The 15,205-nt window shown below is 39.9% G+C and overlaps 1 protein-coding gene across 15 annotated transcripts in view; it reads left to right on the top strand.

Annotated features, from left to right (window-relative positions):
• The window catches only part of FBXW11 (F-box and WD repeat domain containing 11), a 125,250-nt gene extending 112,875 nt beyond the window's left edge, over positions 1–12,375 (top strand). For all 15 annotated transcript variants that reach the window (XM_087429416.1, XM_087429420.1, XM_087429428.1 and 12 more), the window contains 4 exons: positions 860–970; positions 1,873–1,951; positions 3,213–3,398; positions 9,857–12,375. In XM_087429416.1, coding sequence (XP_087285542.1) covers positions 860–970; positions 1,873–1,951; positions 3,213–3,374 — 352 coding nt within the window. In that variant the 3' untranslated portion in view covers positions 3,375–3,398; positions 9,857–12,375. The remainder of the gene's footprint in view (positions 1–859; positions 971–1,872; positions 1,952–3,212; positions 3,399–9,856) is intronic.
• The last annotated feature ends 2,830 nt before the right edge of the window (positions 12,376–15,205 follow it).

Raw genomic sequence — 15,205 nt, forward strand, 5'->3', positions numbered from 1 at the left:
GGAGAGGCTAAGAAAAGATCATTATAGAATTGGGTTGCTTCCTTTATTATGTACGTTAGTTTACTGTGATTTCTTATTGCAAATAATGTAGAAAAATCAATGATAATATTAAAAAAAAGAAAAAATCTCTATTTTCAGAATTGTTATATAATTCATATACAGAAAAAAAGGCTGGGTGCAGTCAGTGGTTTTATATTTTCAAGATGCTGTAGATAGCTAATGAGAATCTCCCACTCTGACCTTGTAAACTGGACAACCCTAATATGCAGTGTATATCTAGGAAGAGGTGTCCCACAGCCTCATCAGGAGAGGGAGACCACCATGCTGGTCCACCAATTCCAACCTTGGTGAGCCTCATGGACTCCAGGCGAAGTGCCTGGGCTGTAAGCCTAACCTCCTGGCTGTATGTGTTAACCACCCCCTTATCCCCATGCTTTTTCTCCTTTACTACCTGCAATCCCTATCTCCCCCAGACAAGTCCTTCCTAGACCATTTGGCTGCATGGTTTCATCAACTCAGACATCAAGAGAATGCCTAGGAATTAAATATAATTGAAGTTTCTTGTTTGTTAATCTAGTTTAACAAATAGTAATACACGGTGCAATTAAAAACTGTTTCAAACTATATAAAAGGAAATACAATGAAAAGTAAGGCTTCCTCCCAAGTTACTGCTTAAAAACACACAAGTGGTATAAATGTGCATATCTTTCTTTGTTTGTGTATAGTGTGGCTAGGAATGAGATAGAAATAAAGAATTCCAGGATAGTGAAGATCACATACGGGACAGATAGACAGAACCTGAGGGTGGTGTGAATCATGTATGGGCAGTTGTTTCACAGAGATCTGGTTTTCATTCAAGGCTATGGGATATCGAATGTGGCGCCTGTTTAAGAGTCCTTGAGGGACATGAAGAATTGGTTCGATGCATCCGGTTTGATAACAAGAGGATTGTCAGTGGGGCTTATGATGGGTGTGTATTTCAAATGTTCGCATGCACTGCTCTAACTATGTCAAGAGGGACAGAAGGGCTGTTTGTTAAGCAGCTGTGTGTGTGCCAGGTCCAGTGCTTGGTACTTCTATGTAATGGTGGATGGCAGGTGTTATTACACCACGTGGTCAAGTGAGGCCATTCAGCCGAAAAGGATGAACTGTCTTGCCCCAAATCCCACAGTAGCAGAGCCTCTGTGACTCCTAAGCCTGCACTTTTAACTGTTATCGTAAACTCAGGAGGAGCTTAGACTATGCAGGAATTCAGTTCTTTGACTTACCCCTAAATTCAACCGGGCTTTTTTGTTGTTGTTTTTGTTTTGGTGAGTTCAGTGATAAATTTCTTTTCCCCTTTTGGTAAATTGAACAAATCGTCTTTAAAAAGCCTCATGACTTTTTAAATGAGCAAATAGCAACTGTAAACCTTTCAAGATCACCTTGTATATACTTCACAAATGGGTTAGTTGGCCTGTTTATATTCCTTTTATTAACTTACAGCATTTGCTTAGTTTGTAGAAAGGTATCCTTGGAATTTCACAGAGAGCCCTAGTTCTGTCAGCAGCACCCACTCAGCCCTAGAGAGCCCCCTGATTAATGGATTTGGTGACATAGATTATCAGGTCAGGAATTGAATTTAGATAACCTGAAGTTGTTTTCTTGTCTCCCTTAAAATAATATTTCTTCACAATTTCAGCAATTCTGAGAATGTGTAGGTTTTTCCAAAATCAAGTGTAATTGGTTTAAATAACTTGTAAAAACATAATCGTGTTCCCCCTTAGCTTTTATAATATGTGGTTCAAATGCACTCCTTTCTCTCAAGGAAATGCTTGACAATATATAAAATGTTAACTTTTCTGCTAATCACAATCTCATTTTCCTTTCTAGGAAAATTAAAGTTTGGGACTTGCAAGCTGCTCTCGACCCTCGAGCCCCAGCAAGCACGTTGTGTTTGCGCACATTGGTGGTATGTGATCTGTTCCCTTGCTGGAGGATGGCACCTGCACACGGTCCCGCCTAGCTGTATCACTAGAAAGCGTGTGTCTCGCGCTGCATGCCTTCAGAGAAATGCACTCTTCTGTTAATTTTGTTTAGCCAAAATCAGAGAAATTGACATTTACATTACAGTGAGCTCTTTCCTAAGGAGCATTAATACAACTTAAAATATGAAAGTAGGCTTCCTGATTTTTAGGTGGACTGGTTTCCTCATCGAGCACGAAGTATTTCCTTCTTGTAGCTTTGAGAGATTTCTTAACATGAGTATCTGGTTATGTTATATTTTTATAACAGCACATTTTTGTGCTACTATGTTGGAATTTCCCCTCAATCTATATGCTGTGGATTATTGCCTTGGTATATAGGGATACTTTATTTTTATATGTTAATCCTGTTTTAGCAACTTAACCACGCCTCATTATTTTTAATAGTCTGCTTGTTTTTGTATTTTTGAGGAGACAGTCATTTGAAAATATTGATAGATTTTTTTTATTTTCAGTAGTTTTATCTTTTATTTCTGTTTCTTCACTTCTTGCATTGACTAGAACATGCAGAACTATAGTTAGGGCCCTTCTTGTTTTCTTCTTGATTTTAGTGTGATGCTTCTAATATTTTACCATTAACTTTGATGTTGGCTGTGGTTTGAGGTAGATATTCTTGGTCATGTTAAAAACACTATCCTGGGCGCGTGGTCTAGTGGTTAAGTTCAGTGCGCTCTGCTTTGGCAGCCTGGGTTCGGTTCCCTGGCGCAGACCTACACCACTTGTCAGTGGCCATGCCGTGGTGGCGACCCACATACAAAATAGAGGAGGACTGGCGCAGATGTTAGCTCCAGGCGAAGCTTCCTCAGCCAAAAAATAAATAAATAAATAAAATAAAATGTTAAAAAAAAACCCACTATCCTTCTGGTTCTGGTTTTTACAGTGTATCAAGAATGGGTATTAAATATTGTTGTTTACCTTTCTAAGACCTTTTGTGAGATGATCACATAGTTCTTCTTTGATGTAGTAATGGACCAGGATCTAGGATACAAAGTTAAATTAAAGGAAAGGCCTAGAAGGAAAGCCAGAGTATTTGCTCCTGGGTGAAGGACGAAGCTCAGTCAGCTCTGGAAAGTTATTTAGGAAGCCTGGATGAGTAGCTGCATTTTCAGCCTGTGCCACATCCCTGATAGTGAGACAGGAGGGATTGTAAAGGCCTCATTTTATTAATCAAGCTGTTATGTTCCACAGGAACATTCTGGACGTGTGTTTCGGCTACAGTTTGATGAATTTCAAATCATCAGCAGCTCCCATGATGACACTATTTTGATTTGGGATTTCTTAAATGTGCCTCCCAGTGCCCAGAATGAGACCCGTTCTCCCTCCAGAACATACACTTACATCTCCAGATAACAGTCTGCACTTTACCCGTTTTGGGTGAGTACTTCCCCCACTTGTAATTTTGTAGATTGAATTCACCTTCCCTTTGGGGAAATTTTGTGATTTGGGTTCCTTTCTCAGTGATAGGAACCAGGGTGGTTAGTCTTTATTAGGTGCGTCAACTTTTGTAGAGTTATAGTATAGGGCTAAATCTTTATGGTCACATCAAAATAAGGTCTGAATTGGAATCCTGCATATTGTGGATTTTTATATTGGCAGACAACGTGGTTCCTGTTTTTAAAAACTTTTTCTAAATGGTTTCACAGGTCATATCAATTTAACACCACTAAAGTTCCTCAAATTCTGTTTTGGGGTGTAAAAATCTCCATTTTCTCTTTATTTCCTGTTCTTCGGTTCTATCTTTTATTTAAAAAGAAAATCACCATCAACCGAATACTCGAAATTACCTCCTCCCCCCATCACAATCCATCCCCCACCACCGTTCCCTAGAAGAGGAATCAAAGAAGTATTTGTTGAGAGAACCCCTAAAACCCATGCTTTATCCGTTAGACACAACAGGTACCCTGGAAGCAAAATTCTTTGCTCTGGTTACAGGAAGACTTAGAGTCATTATAACCATTGATGATGGCATGTTGTGATTACTAAGGGTGGCTAGCCTAGAGGGTGAGAAGCCTTACTTGGCTTTGTCCTAGGAACTGATGACCTGGTTCATCTGGAGCAGTAGTCCCAACTCGGAGAATTTTGCAAGGGTGCCAGTGAATCACATGCACATTCAACTTTGTAGACTGAATAAATATGTTTCCACCTGTTTGTACGACTATGTGTATATGTATGTAAAGACTGTGTGATTAATAAAGTTAATATTAAAATTAAAAAGTTACTTAATTCTTAGTGGCTTTTTATCATTATATATTTTACTATTCACTGAATATATTAAAAATGTAAAGAAAATCCGTGTGCAGAATTGTGAAATTTTTTTGATGAAAAGATAGGGAACTGGTGGTTCCTAGACCACCAAGTTGCTGCCTTTTCAGATACTTCTTATTGAAGTTTTTAAGATCTGGTAAATCTCCAGGAACTTTGTCTTCCCCGAAGCTCAGCAGACTGCAGCCAGAGGCCATATTCGACTCACTGCCTGATGTTTTTTCCCCTACCACAGCAAGCTAAGAATAGTTTTTTACACTTTTAAATACTTGAAAAAAATTAAAAGAAGAATAATATTTCACGACGTGAAAGTTCTGTGAAATGCACATTCCAGTGTTCATAAATAAAGTTTTATTGGAATACAGCTATGCTCGTTTGTTACGTATTGTGTATGGCTGTTTTCATGCTTCAGTGGCAGACCTGAGTAGTTGTGACAGAGACCACATGGCCCGCACTATCTAAAATATTTACTGTGTGGTCCTTTAAGAAAAAGTTTGCTGACCTCTGGTCTTAGCCCTGTTCCGTCTATTGCTGATAAATCAAGGGTCTGCATCAGGAATGGCAAATACCTTTTTTCTTCATCCCAACTCAATCTGATCAGTAATGACTGGCTGGAGTACTGCCTTTGGAAGGATTCTGGGACCCCATGTGGACCCCAAACGACTAAGTGCCATGATGGGTTGGCTATGTCTGCCTGAGTGTGAGAGGTGAGCCACAGTAGTGACCTGTAAGCCACAGGTATAGTTGCTATTCTTGTTCTCAAGTATATTCATACTGACTCTTGTGATAGTAACCATCTCCCTTGCTGCTTTCTCTCTGGATAGATTCTTCATAAGTCAGTTGAAGAATCTATATGGCAGAATTTTTACATTTATTGAATGGAGTCTTAAGATGGACATTATAGGGAATTACAGAGGAAGAAAGCAAGGGTCTCTTGAATGATCACTCTTTCCACCCTCAACTTCCCTTCCCAAAAAGCCTAAGGAAACTATAAGGAAGGAGATCCGGTAAAGGAAGGAGGAATGGACCCAAATGACAACTGGTTTTCCTCCTGGTCTTTCCTGTCTCTCTTCAGCCCGCTCTCCATCCTGCTACCAACTAGGGTCATCTTAGCGCTGCCTCTGCCATCCTCTGCCTCACTGGCTCCCTGTTGTCTTCAGGATCAAGCCTTAACTATGTAGCGATTACCTTCTGTCTTCTCTACCCTCCCTCCTCCCTGGCCCAATCTCCCATTACTCCCCCACAAAAGTCCAGTGCTCCAGCCAGACTGAATTCTGTTTAATTTCCCTAATTGCAGTTTAGTAATGTGGACTTCCACCACCTCCCTCCCCTTGCTGGTAGACACCCCCACTCCACTCCCGCCCTTTTACTTCATCTGACTTTGTTATTTGGTATTGAAATGGTTTGCATGCCTGTCTTCCTCACAAGGCTGTGGAGCCCCTTTTATTGTGGAAGCCCAGTGTCTACTAGGGTACCCAGTGTATTAGAAGCGCTCATTGATGTTTGTTGGGCAAATGACACCCAGGGCCAGCATGACACATTTGTGCCCTTTCTCCTTGGCCACACAAGAATTTGCCCATAAATAAAGAAATGTATGTGTAACTACAGTGTATTCATGCTGTCACCTTTGGCAAACATAAAGATAATAACTCAGTAAAAAATTGGAATAGGGCCGGCTCCGTGGCTTAGCGGTTAAGTGCGTGCGCTCTGATGCTGGCGGCCCGGGTTCGGATCCCGGGCACGCCCCAAGGCACCACTTCTCCGTCCAACGTGAGGCCGAGACCCACGTACAGCAACTAGAAGGATGTGAACCTATGACATACAACTATCTACTGGGGCTTTGGGGGGAAAAAAAATGAATAAATAAAATCTTTAAAAAAAAAAAATTGGAATAAATTGTCTAAACTGGCATAGTCAGGTACTAGATATATACCCTACATAGAAGGTACCTAGATATACACATCTCCCTCTGCCCTGCTCCCTTTCCTTCGCTATGCCCCTATTGTTGGTTTTTTAATCAACTTTACTGAGGTATGATTTGTGTGAAATAGATTGTACCCATTGAAAGTGTACTGTTTGATAACTTTTTACAAACGAATACACCCCTGCAACTACCTCCACAATCAAGATAAGAATGTTTCTATCACCCCTAAAATTGCCTTGTGTCACCTTTATAGTCAAAGCCAGCCCCCCTCACAGCCTTGGCAGGCACTGACCTGTTTAGATCACTAGATTAGTTTACGTTTTCTGCAGCTGCACTGTCCACTGTGGTAGTCACTAGCCGCAGGTGACTATCGAGCTCTTGAACTGTGGCCACTGTGACTTGGGAACTGAATTTTTTATTATATTTTAATTGAATTTAATTGGATTTTTAATCACATTTAATTATGCTTTATTTAAACCTAAATTTAAATAGCTACATGTAGCTAGTGACTACTGTTTTTGGACTGGCATAGTTTTAGAAGTTTTATATTTTTAACTTTTACATTTAGGTCTTTGATCCATTTATAGTTAATTTTTGTGTATGGTATAAGGTAAGAATGTCATTGTTCTTGTTTTTTATACAATTATCTAATTGTTCCAGCCCAATTAAAAGACTTTCCTTTTCCCATTGAATTGCTTTAGCACCTTTGTCAAAAAAATCAATTGACCACTTATTTGTGGGTCTGTTTCTGTATTCTGTTCTATTCCACGATCTATGTGTCTATCCTTTCGCCAATACCACATTGTGTAATAAATATTTCAACTTTTTAAGAAATTGTTTTGACTGTTCTAGGTCCTTTAGGTTTTCATGTTCACTTTTGAATGAAATTGTCAAATTCTGTGAAGATGACTGCTAGGATTATGATTAGCACTGCATTGAATCTACAGATCATTTGGGGGAGAATTTCCATCTTAACAAATGTTGAGTCTTCTAATCCATAAATACAGTATATCTTGGTATTATTTAGGTCTTCTTCAGTTTCACTCAATCAGTGTTTTGCAGTTTTTAGTGTAGAAGTCTTGCACATCTTTTGTTATATTTATTCCATCCTTAACTTTTTCTTTTCTAAGCTATCCATTTCCCTCTGTGCATTGCTTTAGCTGCATCCCACCTCTGCTTTTATTTTTCCATGTAAGCGAAGCACATAAAATAGAACATGGACAACTACAGCTATAGCTGAACTTCCGGAGGGAATAGGCTCAGGGGAGTAGGTTATCATAGAACAACTTAAGTGTACCTCTTTTGTATTTTTGATACGTTTTTGTGTCTTTACACTCTGTTTAAAGAGGCACATGATAAAATCCAAGACATCCATGGTCCCCCTCTAGCGTATATAATAGATGAATTATGGAACATAGTAAACTTTCACAAATTGGTCAAGCTTTATATATTATTTAAAAGTGCCCTGAAACAAGATTTCTTTGGTTGAGAAATGAAATAATGATCACCAATGCTATTTCTCTCATCGGCTGTGGTTGGAAAGGAAACTGTGGTGTTACTTCTTCCAGGCTCCCCCCGCCCCCCGCTTTGGGAACGTAAGAACGACTGCCTTGTTATGATCCACAATTACAAATCAGTGGAAAAATCTTATCTGCTTTTTAAGCAGCACAAGCAGTGAAACCTCAAATGTGTTTGTCTCTTCAAAGTGAATTACTTTTGACAACCTTGGCAGTCAACTTTATAGATTTTATTGCTCTTTTCCAAATTCTTTTCATTTATTGTAACATGAAAAAAATTATTACCATGTGATACTGTAAGATTTATGCATAATAAGAAACACTACCCTAATGATGATTTAACCTTGCAGTAAAATATTCACCCCTAAAATATAAGGTAAGAGTATTTCTAGATCAGGAATTTAGCAATAGATTTATTTGCCAAGTCATTTTTTTTAATTAATAACGCCTAAGAGCTATATATGCAGTAGCCCTCTTTTTTATTACAAGACAATATAAGATCATTATTAGGAAATAAGAAAAAGTAGATAAGCCAGAAGAAGAAAATAAACTCCTACTCATGGTGCACCATTGTTAATTCCTTTGTATATATCCTTCCAGGCTTTTTAAAATTATGGTTGATAACTGTACATGTTTTTAAAGTGCTTTTTTTTCCTTTATTGTGAAATTGCTGCATGTCAACATTTGTCTAAATTATCATTCTTAATGGCAAAGTAATACTCAGTTGTTTGGACATACCCTGTTGTTGTGTATTTGTGGCCCCTCCTCCCCAAGCTTTTAACTGTTATAGAACACATTGCTATGATCATTCTTTTAGCTTAATCTTTGCCTAACCCTTTATTACTTTTGTGTAGAATTCTAGAAATGTCTGCAGTATCTGGGTTAAAAGGTATGATGTTTAAAGATTTTTGATAACATAGAGTTGTGTTGCCCTCCAGAAGAGTTAAATGAGTTTACGTTACCTCCAGCAGTGTTGGAGAGTGCCTACTTTTTATCTCTTTGTGTTAATATTTTTAAAATAATTCAGGTACTCTTAAATTTCCTTCATGGGAAAACAGTGGCAAATGAAATTAAACCTTTCTTGAACTTACTGAGAAGGCTTACTAAGATTCTTGATCTTTATGAAAATCGACAACCTTTTAGGAAAGTTGTCTTTAAAAAAGCATATAAGCTTTAAACAAATCTGTCTCTTTTTTTTTTTTGCCACAGACATTTAGACCTAAAGGCGACTTTTAGATCTTCCAGGCCAATGGTTTAGTGTGGTATTTGGAAAGGGTTGTGACCCATTAGTGATTGTGAAATCATTTTAATGGATTTTGACTTTGTTTTGATGAAATTTTGAATAGAAAATGTCAGCCTCATTGTACAGAGTAATGATAAAGTATTTTTTTATGATTGTTTGCCTAGGGGTGTGTGTGTGTGTGTACACACATATTTATATACACAGATGAATGTAGAGATTGTGATTAAAATGTGTTCCTGACTCAAGGTCATGGTCAAAAAAACATGGAACATTCAGTAGTCTTTCCCTTTACACTGTGTTGTCCTTTTAGAAACGATTTATTTCAAAAAGAAGTAATTTCTGATTATTAGCATTCTATTTAGAAGGGATACTTTATTTACTAGCTTTTGCATATTTTTGTTTCACGATGACAGATGAGGGCTCTCGGGTGGATGAGGCCCTTGTAGGCTCTGGATGTCATGAAAGATGATGCTAAATATAAAATCTAACATTAAACACATTTTGATATATGCATAATTTTTAGCAGCAGCACTGAAAGATGATAGGTTATAGGGTCAGTCATCTCTTTGAATCTCCTCTCTGTCACTTAATGGCTAATGCTTTGAACTAAACAATGTTTCTGAGCCTTAGTTCTCTTATTTATGAAGTGAGTATAATAGTTTCTACCTTATAGGGTTGTTGTGAGGTTTAAAGAAATATGATGCCTGGTATATAGTACACTCAAAACAACTTGCAGCTTCTGTTTTTGATGCTGACTATTTGAAAATCGGTAATGTGTTCGTGTGTACAAGTACGTGTCTTTGTGGATGGGCTGTGGTGTATATGTCCATGTCTATCCAGAGTATCCGTCCTCACTCCGTTTGTTTCTTTTCTCTTTTTTTTTCAGGGTTTCTTAGTCTTGAACTACTGGCTACGTGGCTACCAAATGCCTAAGGGAGTTCTTCACAGCTGAGTTATGAAGCTGGAATTGGTTCTGGATGCTGGGTAGATGCAAAGCAGCCTGACTCTTCAAGTACCGACATTTCTCACCTCCGATTCCGGCCTCTACTTTGAGAAGGATACCTTAGCTTCACCGACTTCCAGTAGAACAGAAGCCTATTTCCTCCCCCATCAGTGAAAAAAATCTAGTGCTTCAAATGTAAATTGTTCGTATAAAAGGAACGTACAGTTTGTTTCACAGAAGTAAATTGACCGTCAAGAGAAGACTTGGCCTCTAATTTATATTGCTTTGCACTTTGGTCTGATATTAAGAAACAGCATTCTTCTTCGGTGAAATTTTGGGTGCCAAACACCTACCCAGAATGTCCAGGGCTTTCCTTTTCAGAAGTTAGCATTCTCCTTTTGACCGTCCAAGTCATTATGAATTCTGACTTGTGTTAGGAACATGTTGGACAATGGAAAAATTTCTCTGGATTGTTTTAGTAATATTTTTTGGATTACACTTTCTGTACCAGTTTCTTTTAATTTAAAGAACTATAAGCCAGGTTATATTATCTCCCAACAGGTAATATAGCTATTTTCTTTTATTAACTGTTCTCTGTACCCCAACCATCTCCTTTGGTAGAGTAACACCTTTACACATGTGCTTGCCTCCTAATTTAAAATACTGTATCCGCATGTAGATATAATGTACATAACAGTTTAACCTCAAGGTTGCTGGAGTCAGGGCCCCTGTGCCTGAGACACTAATACAGAGTGTGTGTGCACTTAGCCATGGGCTGGGCTCAAAAACCTGATACCAGGGTTGATGTGGATTACCTAGAACCCTTCCTGCAGTATTCATATGGTGTTTTTATTTTGTTGTTGTCAGTGTGTTTGTGTGGTGTGTGTTTTTAATGGGAATCTTGTTTTAAAATGTAATTTCTAAAGTTTAATACAAAATATTTTATTTGTTGTGCAGTATATACAATAGAGAGGTACCTTAAAATTTTTGTTGTTCTTTTCTTCATAAGTACTCCTGAGTACTAGTGCTCACTTCCCATAGTATTCATTTGACTTCACTGTCAAAGGTCATTATTCTGTGCGTTAGTAACCCTGGGAAGGGAAGAACAAGGCCCTATTGACTGGGTTTCCTGGCTCTAGAATTCATGCATCCTGGCTTTACCAGGATGTTAGCAGGGCCTGCCTGTATGTTGGAGCCTGTATACCAGGTCGGCTGCTTCAGAGGCCCGTCTTGAGTGGGAGGGTACCTCCTATGTGGTGCAAAGCCTCAAGCTCATGAATCCCATCCCTGTCATCTCTGGTGTCACCTGCTGCTGTGGCCCCGGCAGGTTATCCAAGCTCCTGAGTGCTCCGCAGCCTGAATGTGTGAATGGCACTATCACGCTGACCATGCATGGAAAGTGCTTTGGCGTCCGATGGGCACTCCTTTTCCCTTGTTCAATATGAGGTTTTGATTTGCCCCTTGCCATTGTTTCCAAAGATCAAGGAATGTCAGTAACATTTGAAAGGACCAATAAGAACCTCTGTTAGTTAAACCTCTTCCCGTGGAAGCACACTCTACTACTAAAGGGAAGGTCCCTGGGCTCTGGTTTGTCCTTGGCATTGAGAACGGTGTGGGGATCAACATGTGTGTATGTGGTTTGTTTATTGGGTTGACTTTGCTTTTTAGTTTTTTATTTTCCTTTTTTTAAGAATTCATCCTTCCCTCCCACGTTACTAAATTAATTTCTATTTTTGAAAAGTCTGAAAGTGTAAAAAAATAAATCACCATCCATAAGGTAGATGATGTAAGCTTGACAGTGGTTGTGAAAGTGGTTTAACTTTTCCCACTCTTCATCTTACAGCTTTAATGTCAAACTGCTTAGGAGAGCCTGGGGGGCGGGGTGGGGCAGGGAGGAAGCAATTCTTTTGAACAAATGGACTTTTTGTTGTTGTTTTTGCATGTTTAATATAGAAGTTCTTATTCCTTGGGAGATCATGGCCTTGGAATATGCACACAACCTTTGAATTGTGCCTACTAAATTATAGCAGGGGACTCTGGTACCCAAGGAATTGTGACTTTCTGGGATTATAGTAGTAATTCCCAGTCGTACTCTGGACTTTATTTTGCTAACCATAATTGAGCAACTGTAAATTACTGCTATATTAATGTTTTAAAGCACTGGGATAGTCTAATTCTAACTTGTAATTAATTATGTTTGCCAATTATCTGTTTGAAATAAATTTGTGTCTGAACAGCTATTGAAACTGTTAAATTGTACAGATATTATTCATGACAGCTTTGTACTGTGGAATGTGCTTAATAAAAAACAAAAAGTTTGACCTTTGTCCAATAAATTGCTAAGTAATGTCAATAAATCAAGTATGAGTATTATGCAGTACACCTAATCTGGCTTCATACAATTGTTACTTCACCTACTAGTTCAAAGCCAATACTCTTAATAAAGTGTTGCATTACTCTGATGCTCTGTTAAGAAATTTTTCAAAAAAACTGTTTTGTGCTCTCAGTAGTTCAGTGAAATACAATTAAAGTTTGTAGATTTAAAAAGTCATCTGTTCTGTAAAATGAGGTTGAGGGCACACTGTTTTTGGCCTTTGAGAACTTTGTATGGGGTAATGCCAATGCACGCCTTTGGTTTTCTCTGAAAGCTAGCTTGAGCCTGTGGAGCTGAGGGCTAGTTCAGACTTCTCCCAGCAAATCCGCTTCCTCCACGTACTGAATTGTTCAGAAGTTACTGTAAACATGTGAAAGTGGCCCCTTAAATGTCCCAAGTGGCCTGGGGTGTGAGTGGATCCTCTGGTACTTGAGGAAGGGGGGGGGGTGTGAGAAGTGCATCTGCAGCCCACCCCCCATGCAGCAGGCAAGAAATGGTTGTTTTCATGTCTGCAGAGTCGCACAGCGCGGTTGACTCTAAAGCAGAGATGGTGCAGTGAGTATATGCAGCGTTCTGCTCAGAAGTCCTGAATAGTAGTTTTCCAGATAACTAGATTTTCCCCCACTAGTCATCCGAATTGGTAATGGAGACTTTGAGGGTGAAATAAGAGTATGTCTATACAGTATTGGCCCCAACCATTTTTCTTGTAAAAAATGTTTTTAAAATATGTAATATGCATATTTTAATATGCATATTTGTAATTTGCTTAAGAAAACCAATTTACAGACCATGAAAAGTAAAAAGTGATTCTCCCTTTCACCCTTGACCCTCAGCCCTCCAATCATTGTTAATAAGTTTTTTGCATGTCCTTCGACAGATAATACGCTGTGTATAGAAGGGGGTGTGTATGTGTGTGTGTGTGTGTATATATACACACAGACATATGCCTGTGGCCCCACCTCTCCTCTGACATCAACAGTAGCGTGCATGTTCCACGTGCTGTGCTGCACCTTGCTTTTTCATCCACTATTCTTTAGGAGACCATTCCACGTCAGTAGGTGTAATTCTCCCTTATTCTTATTCATGGCTGCGTAGTATTTGGTTATAAGGATGTGCCATAATTTATTTACCTAGTTCCTTGAGGGTAGAGTTTTATGTGTTTTCTTGCCTTTTCCTAGAGTGACTATCCTCTTGCACAGGCCTTTGTATCCCTGCCTGTGCTAAGCATGGTCAACTCTTCATGGTGATTTGGGCTAATTGTTAACGAGCAGCAGATGTTGAACCCAAACATTGCTGCAGAGTGGGAAGAACCTCAGGTGCTGGACTGGACCTTCACCTCTCTAGGCGTCTCCTACCCTCACATAGCTGGTGTTCAGTAAATTCCTCGGTAGGTGAGGTGTTGCTGCAAGGAATTCACAGCTATGAATGCGTCCCATGTTATGGAGATTCTGAGAGGTTTTGTAGGACTCCTTGGATATATAATCAGAAACTAGCGTGGTGCTTTGCCATTTCAGCCTATTTGTTTTCCGGTTAATAAGGAGAAAGTAGTTGGGCCATCTGGGTGGTAGTCCTGTTCCTAATTAGCTGTGTGGCTATACCCTCTTTTGGGTGTTAGCTTCCCTATGTATAAAAGAAGGTTTCACTAGCTCAAGTCTTGGAGGGCACATACCCCAGCCCCGGACAACCTGCTGCCTTGCAGGAATGCAGACCCAGTGATGCCAGGTCTAAATCTTCAAGAAAATCCAGATTACGTAGAGACCCAATTTATGAAAGTTGGGAATTTTTTTTTAAGTCAGTCACTGGAGCACCAGTTTGCCGTCGCTGAACTAATGTGATTTTAAGCATTTTTGGCAGTGACCTGTTGAAGCATTGTGTCCAAGTTTGGAGGCTGAACTCTTGAAGAACGGAAGAGATTCCAGAGAAAAGGGACAAATTAAATGATAGGTTTTGTGGCAAAGTGACCAGCACACAGTAATAATTCAATACGTTTGTTTATGAAAAATAACCAAAAAAGAGAGGTATTGAAAAGACGAGGAGGAGGAAGGAGCCGAGGGCTGGCAGGCGCGCTCTCCAGTCACGTTGCGAGCGTCGAGACCAGCTGCCTGCTCTTGTGCTGGGATTGAGTTCACGTTAGACCAAAGCAGGGTTTGGGCCTAAGATCGACTTGGCCTTCCAGCTGGAGAAGGCTTTGGGAGCTCCAAGTATCTGAACCCTTGCTTGTTGATTACTCAAAGCTGGGTCTGACACCTCGTCGGCACTCAGTACACATCTGTGGGGTGACTGACAACGTGGCCGTCTTCATGTGTGGACCAACCCAAAGACGGGGCGATGGGCCCCACACACCCAATGCACTGAAATCCTAATTCAGGGTTTTAAAATGTTTCTTGGTTATGTGTAGCCATGTGACAGAATTGTAGGGCGGATCGTAAGTAACGTTTTCTCTGTGCGTGCAGGGCAACCTGGAAAGCAGAATCCTATAAATGGAATCATATTGTTCCCTTGCTTTCAACTTGGTGGCCATCTACTCATCCTGTCTCCAGGAACTGCTGACTTGTATTTCTCAGAGTGGGTATGTTACTGTTGGGCTGGTGTGGGAGAACCTGGGAGTGACAAAGCCAAAGACTTGATCTGTAGTGAGGCATGCCTTAGGAACAGCTTAAAGCTGGCCTTCTGCTGAGACCTCAGTGAGGACAGCTTAAGCTCCCTCCACCCTTCACCACCTTTCGGTTCCAACAGACCTTTCCAATCTCGGGCTGTGTTTGAACTCCCAAATACCCTGCAGCTGTGAGGTTTGGGAGGGAACACTCTTAGGACATCACAGCCTTTGGATCTTGACTGAGACCCGGGGTCCCTCTGGGGTCACTTGTCTACAGGATGGCAGAGAGGAAAGCGCATAAGACCCAGCTCAGGATTGGAGC

Source organism: Ceratotherium simum, chromosome 4 (genome assembly GCF_057802395.1).
Source record: "Ceratotherium simum simum isolate JZ-2026a chromosome 4, ASM5780239v1, whole genome shotgun sequence".
In the NCBI taxonomy this organism is placed as follows: domain Eukaryota; kingdom Metazoa; phylum Chordata; class Mammalia; order Perissodactyla; family Rhinocerotidae; genus Ceratotherium; species Ceratotherium simum.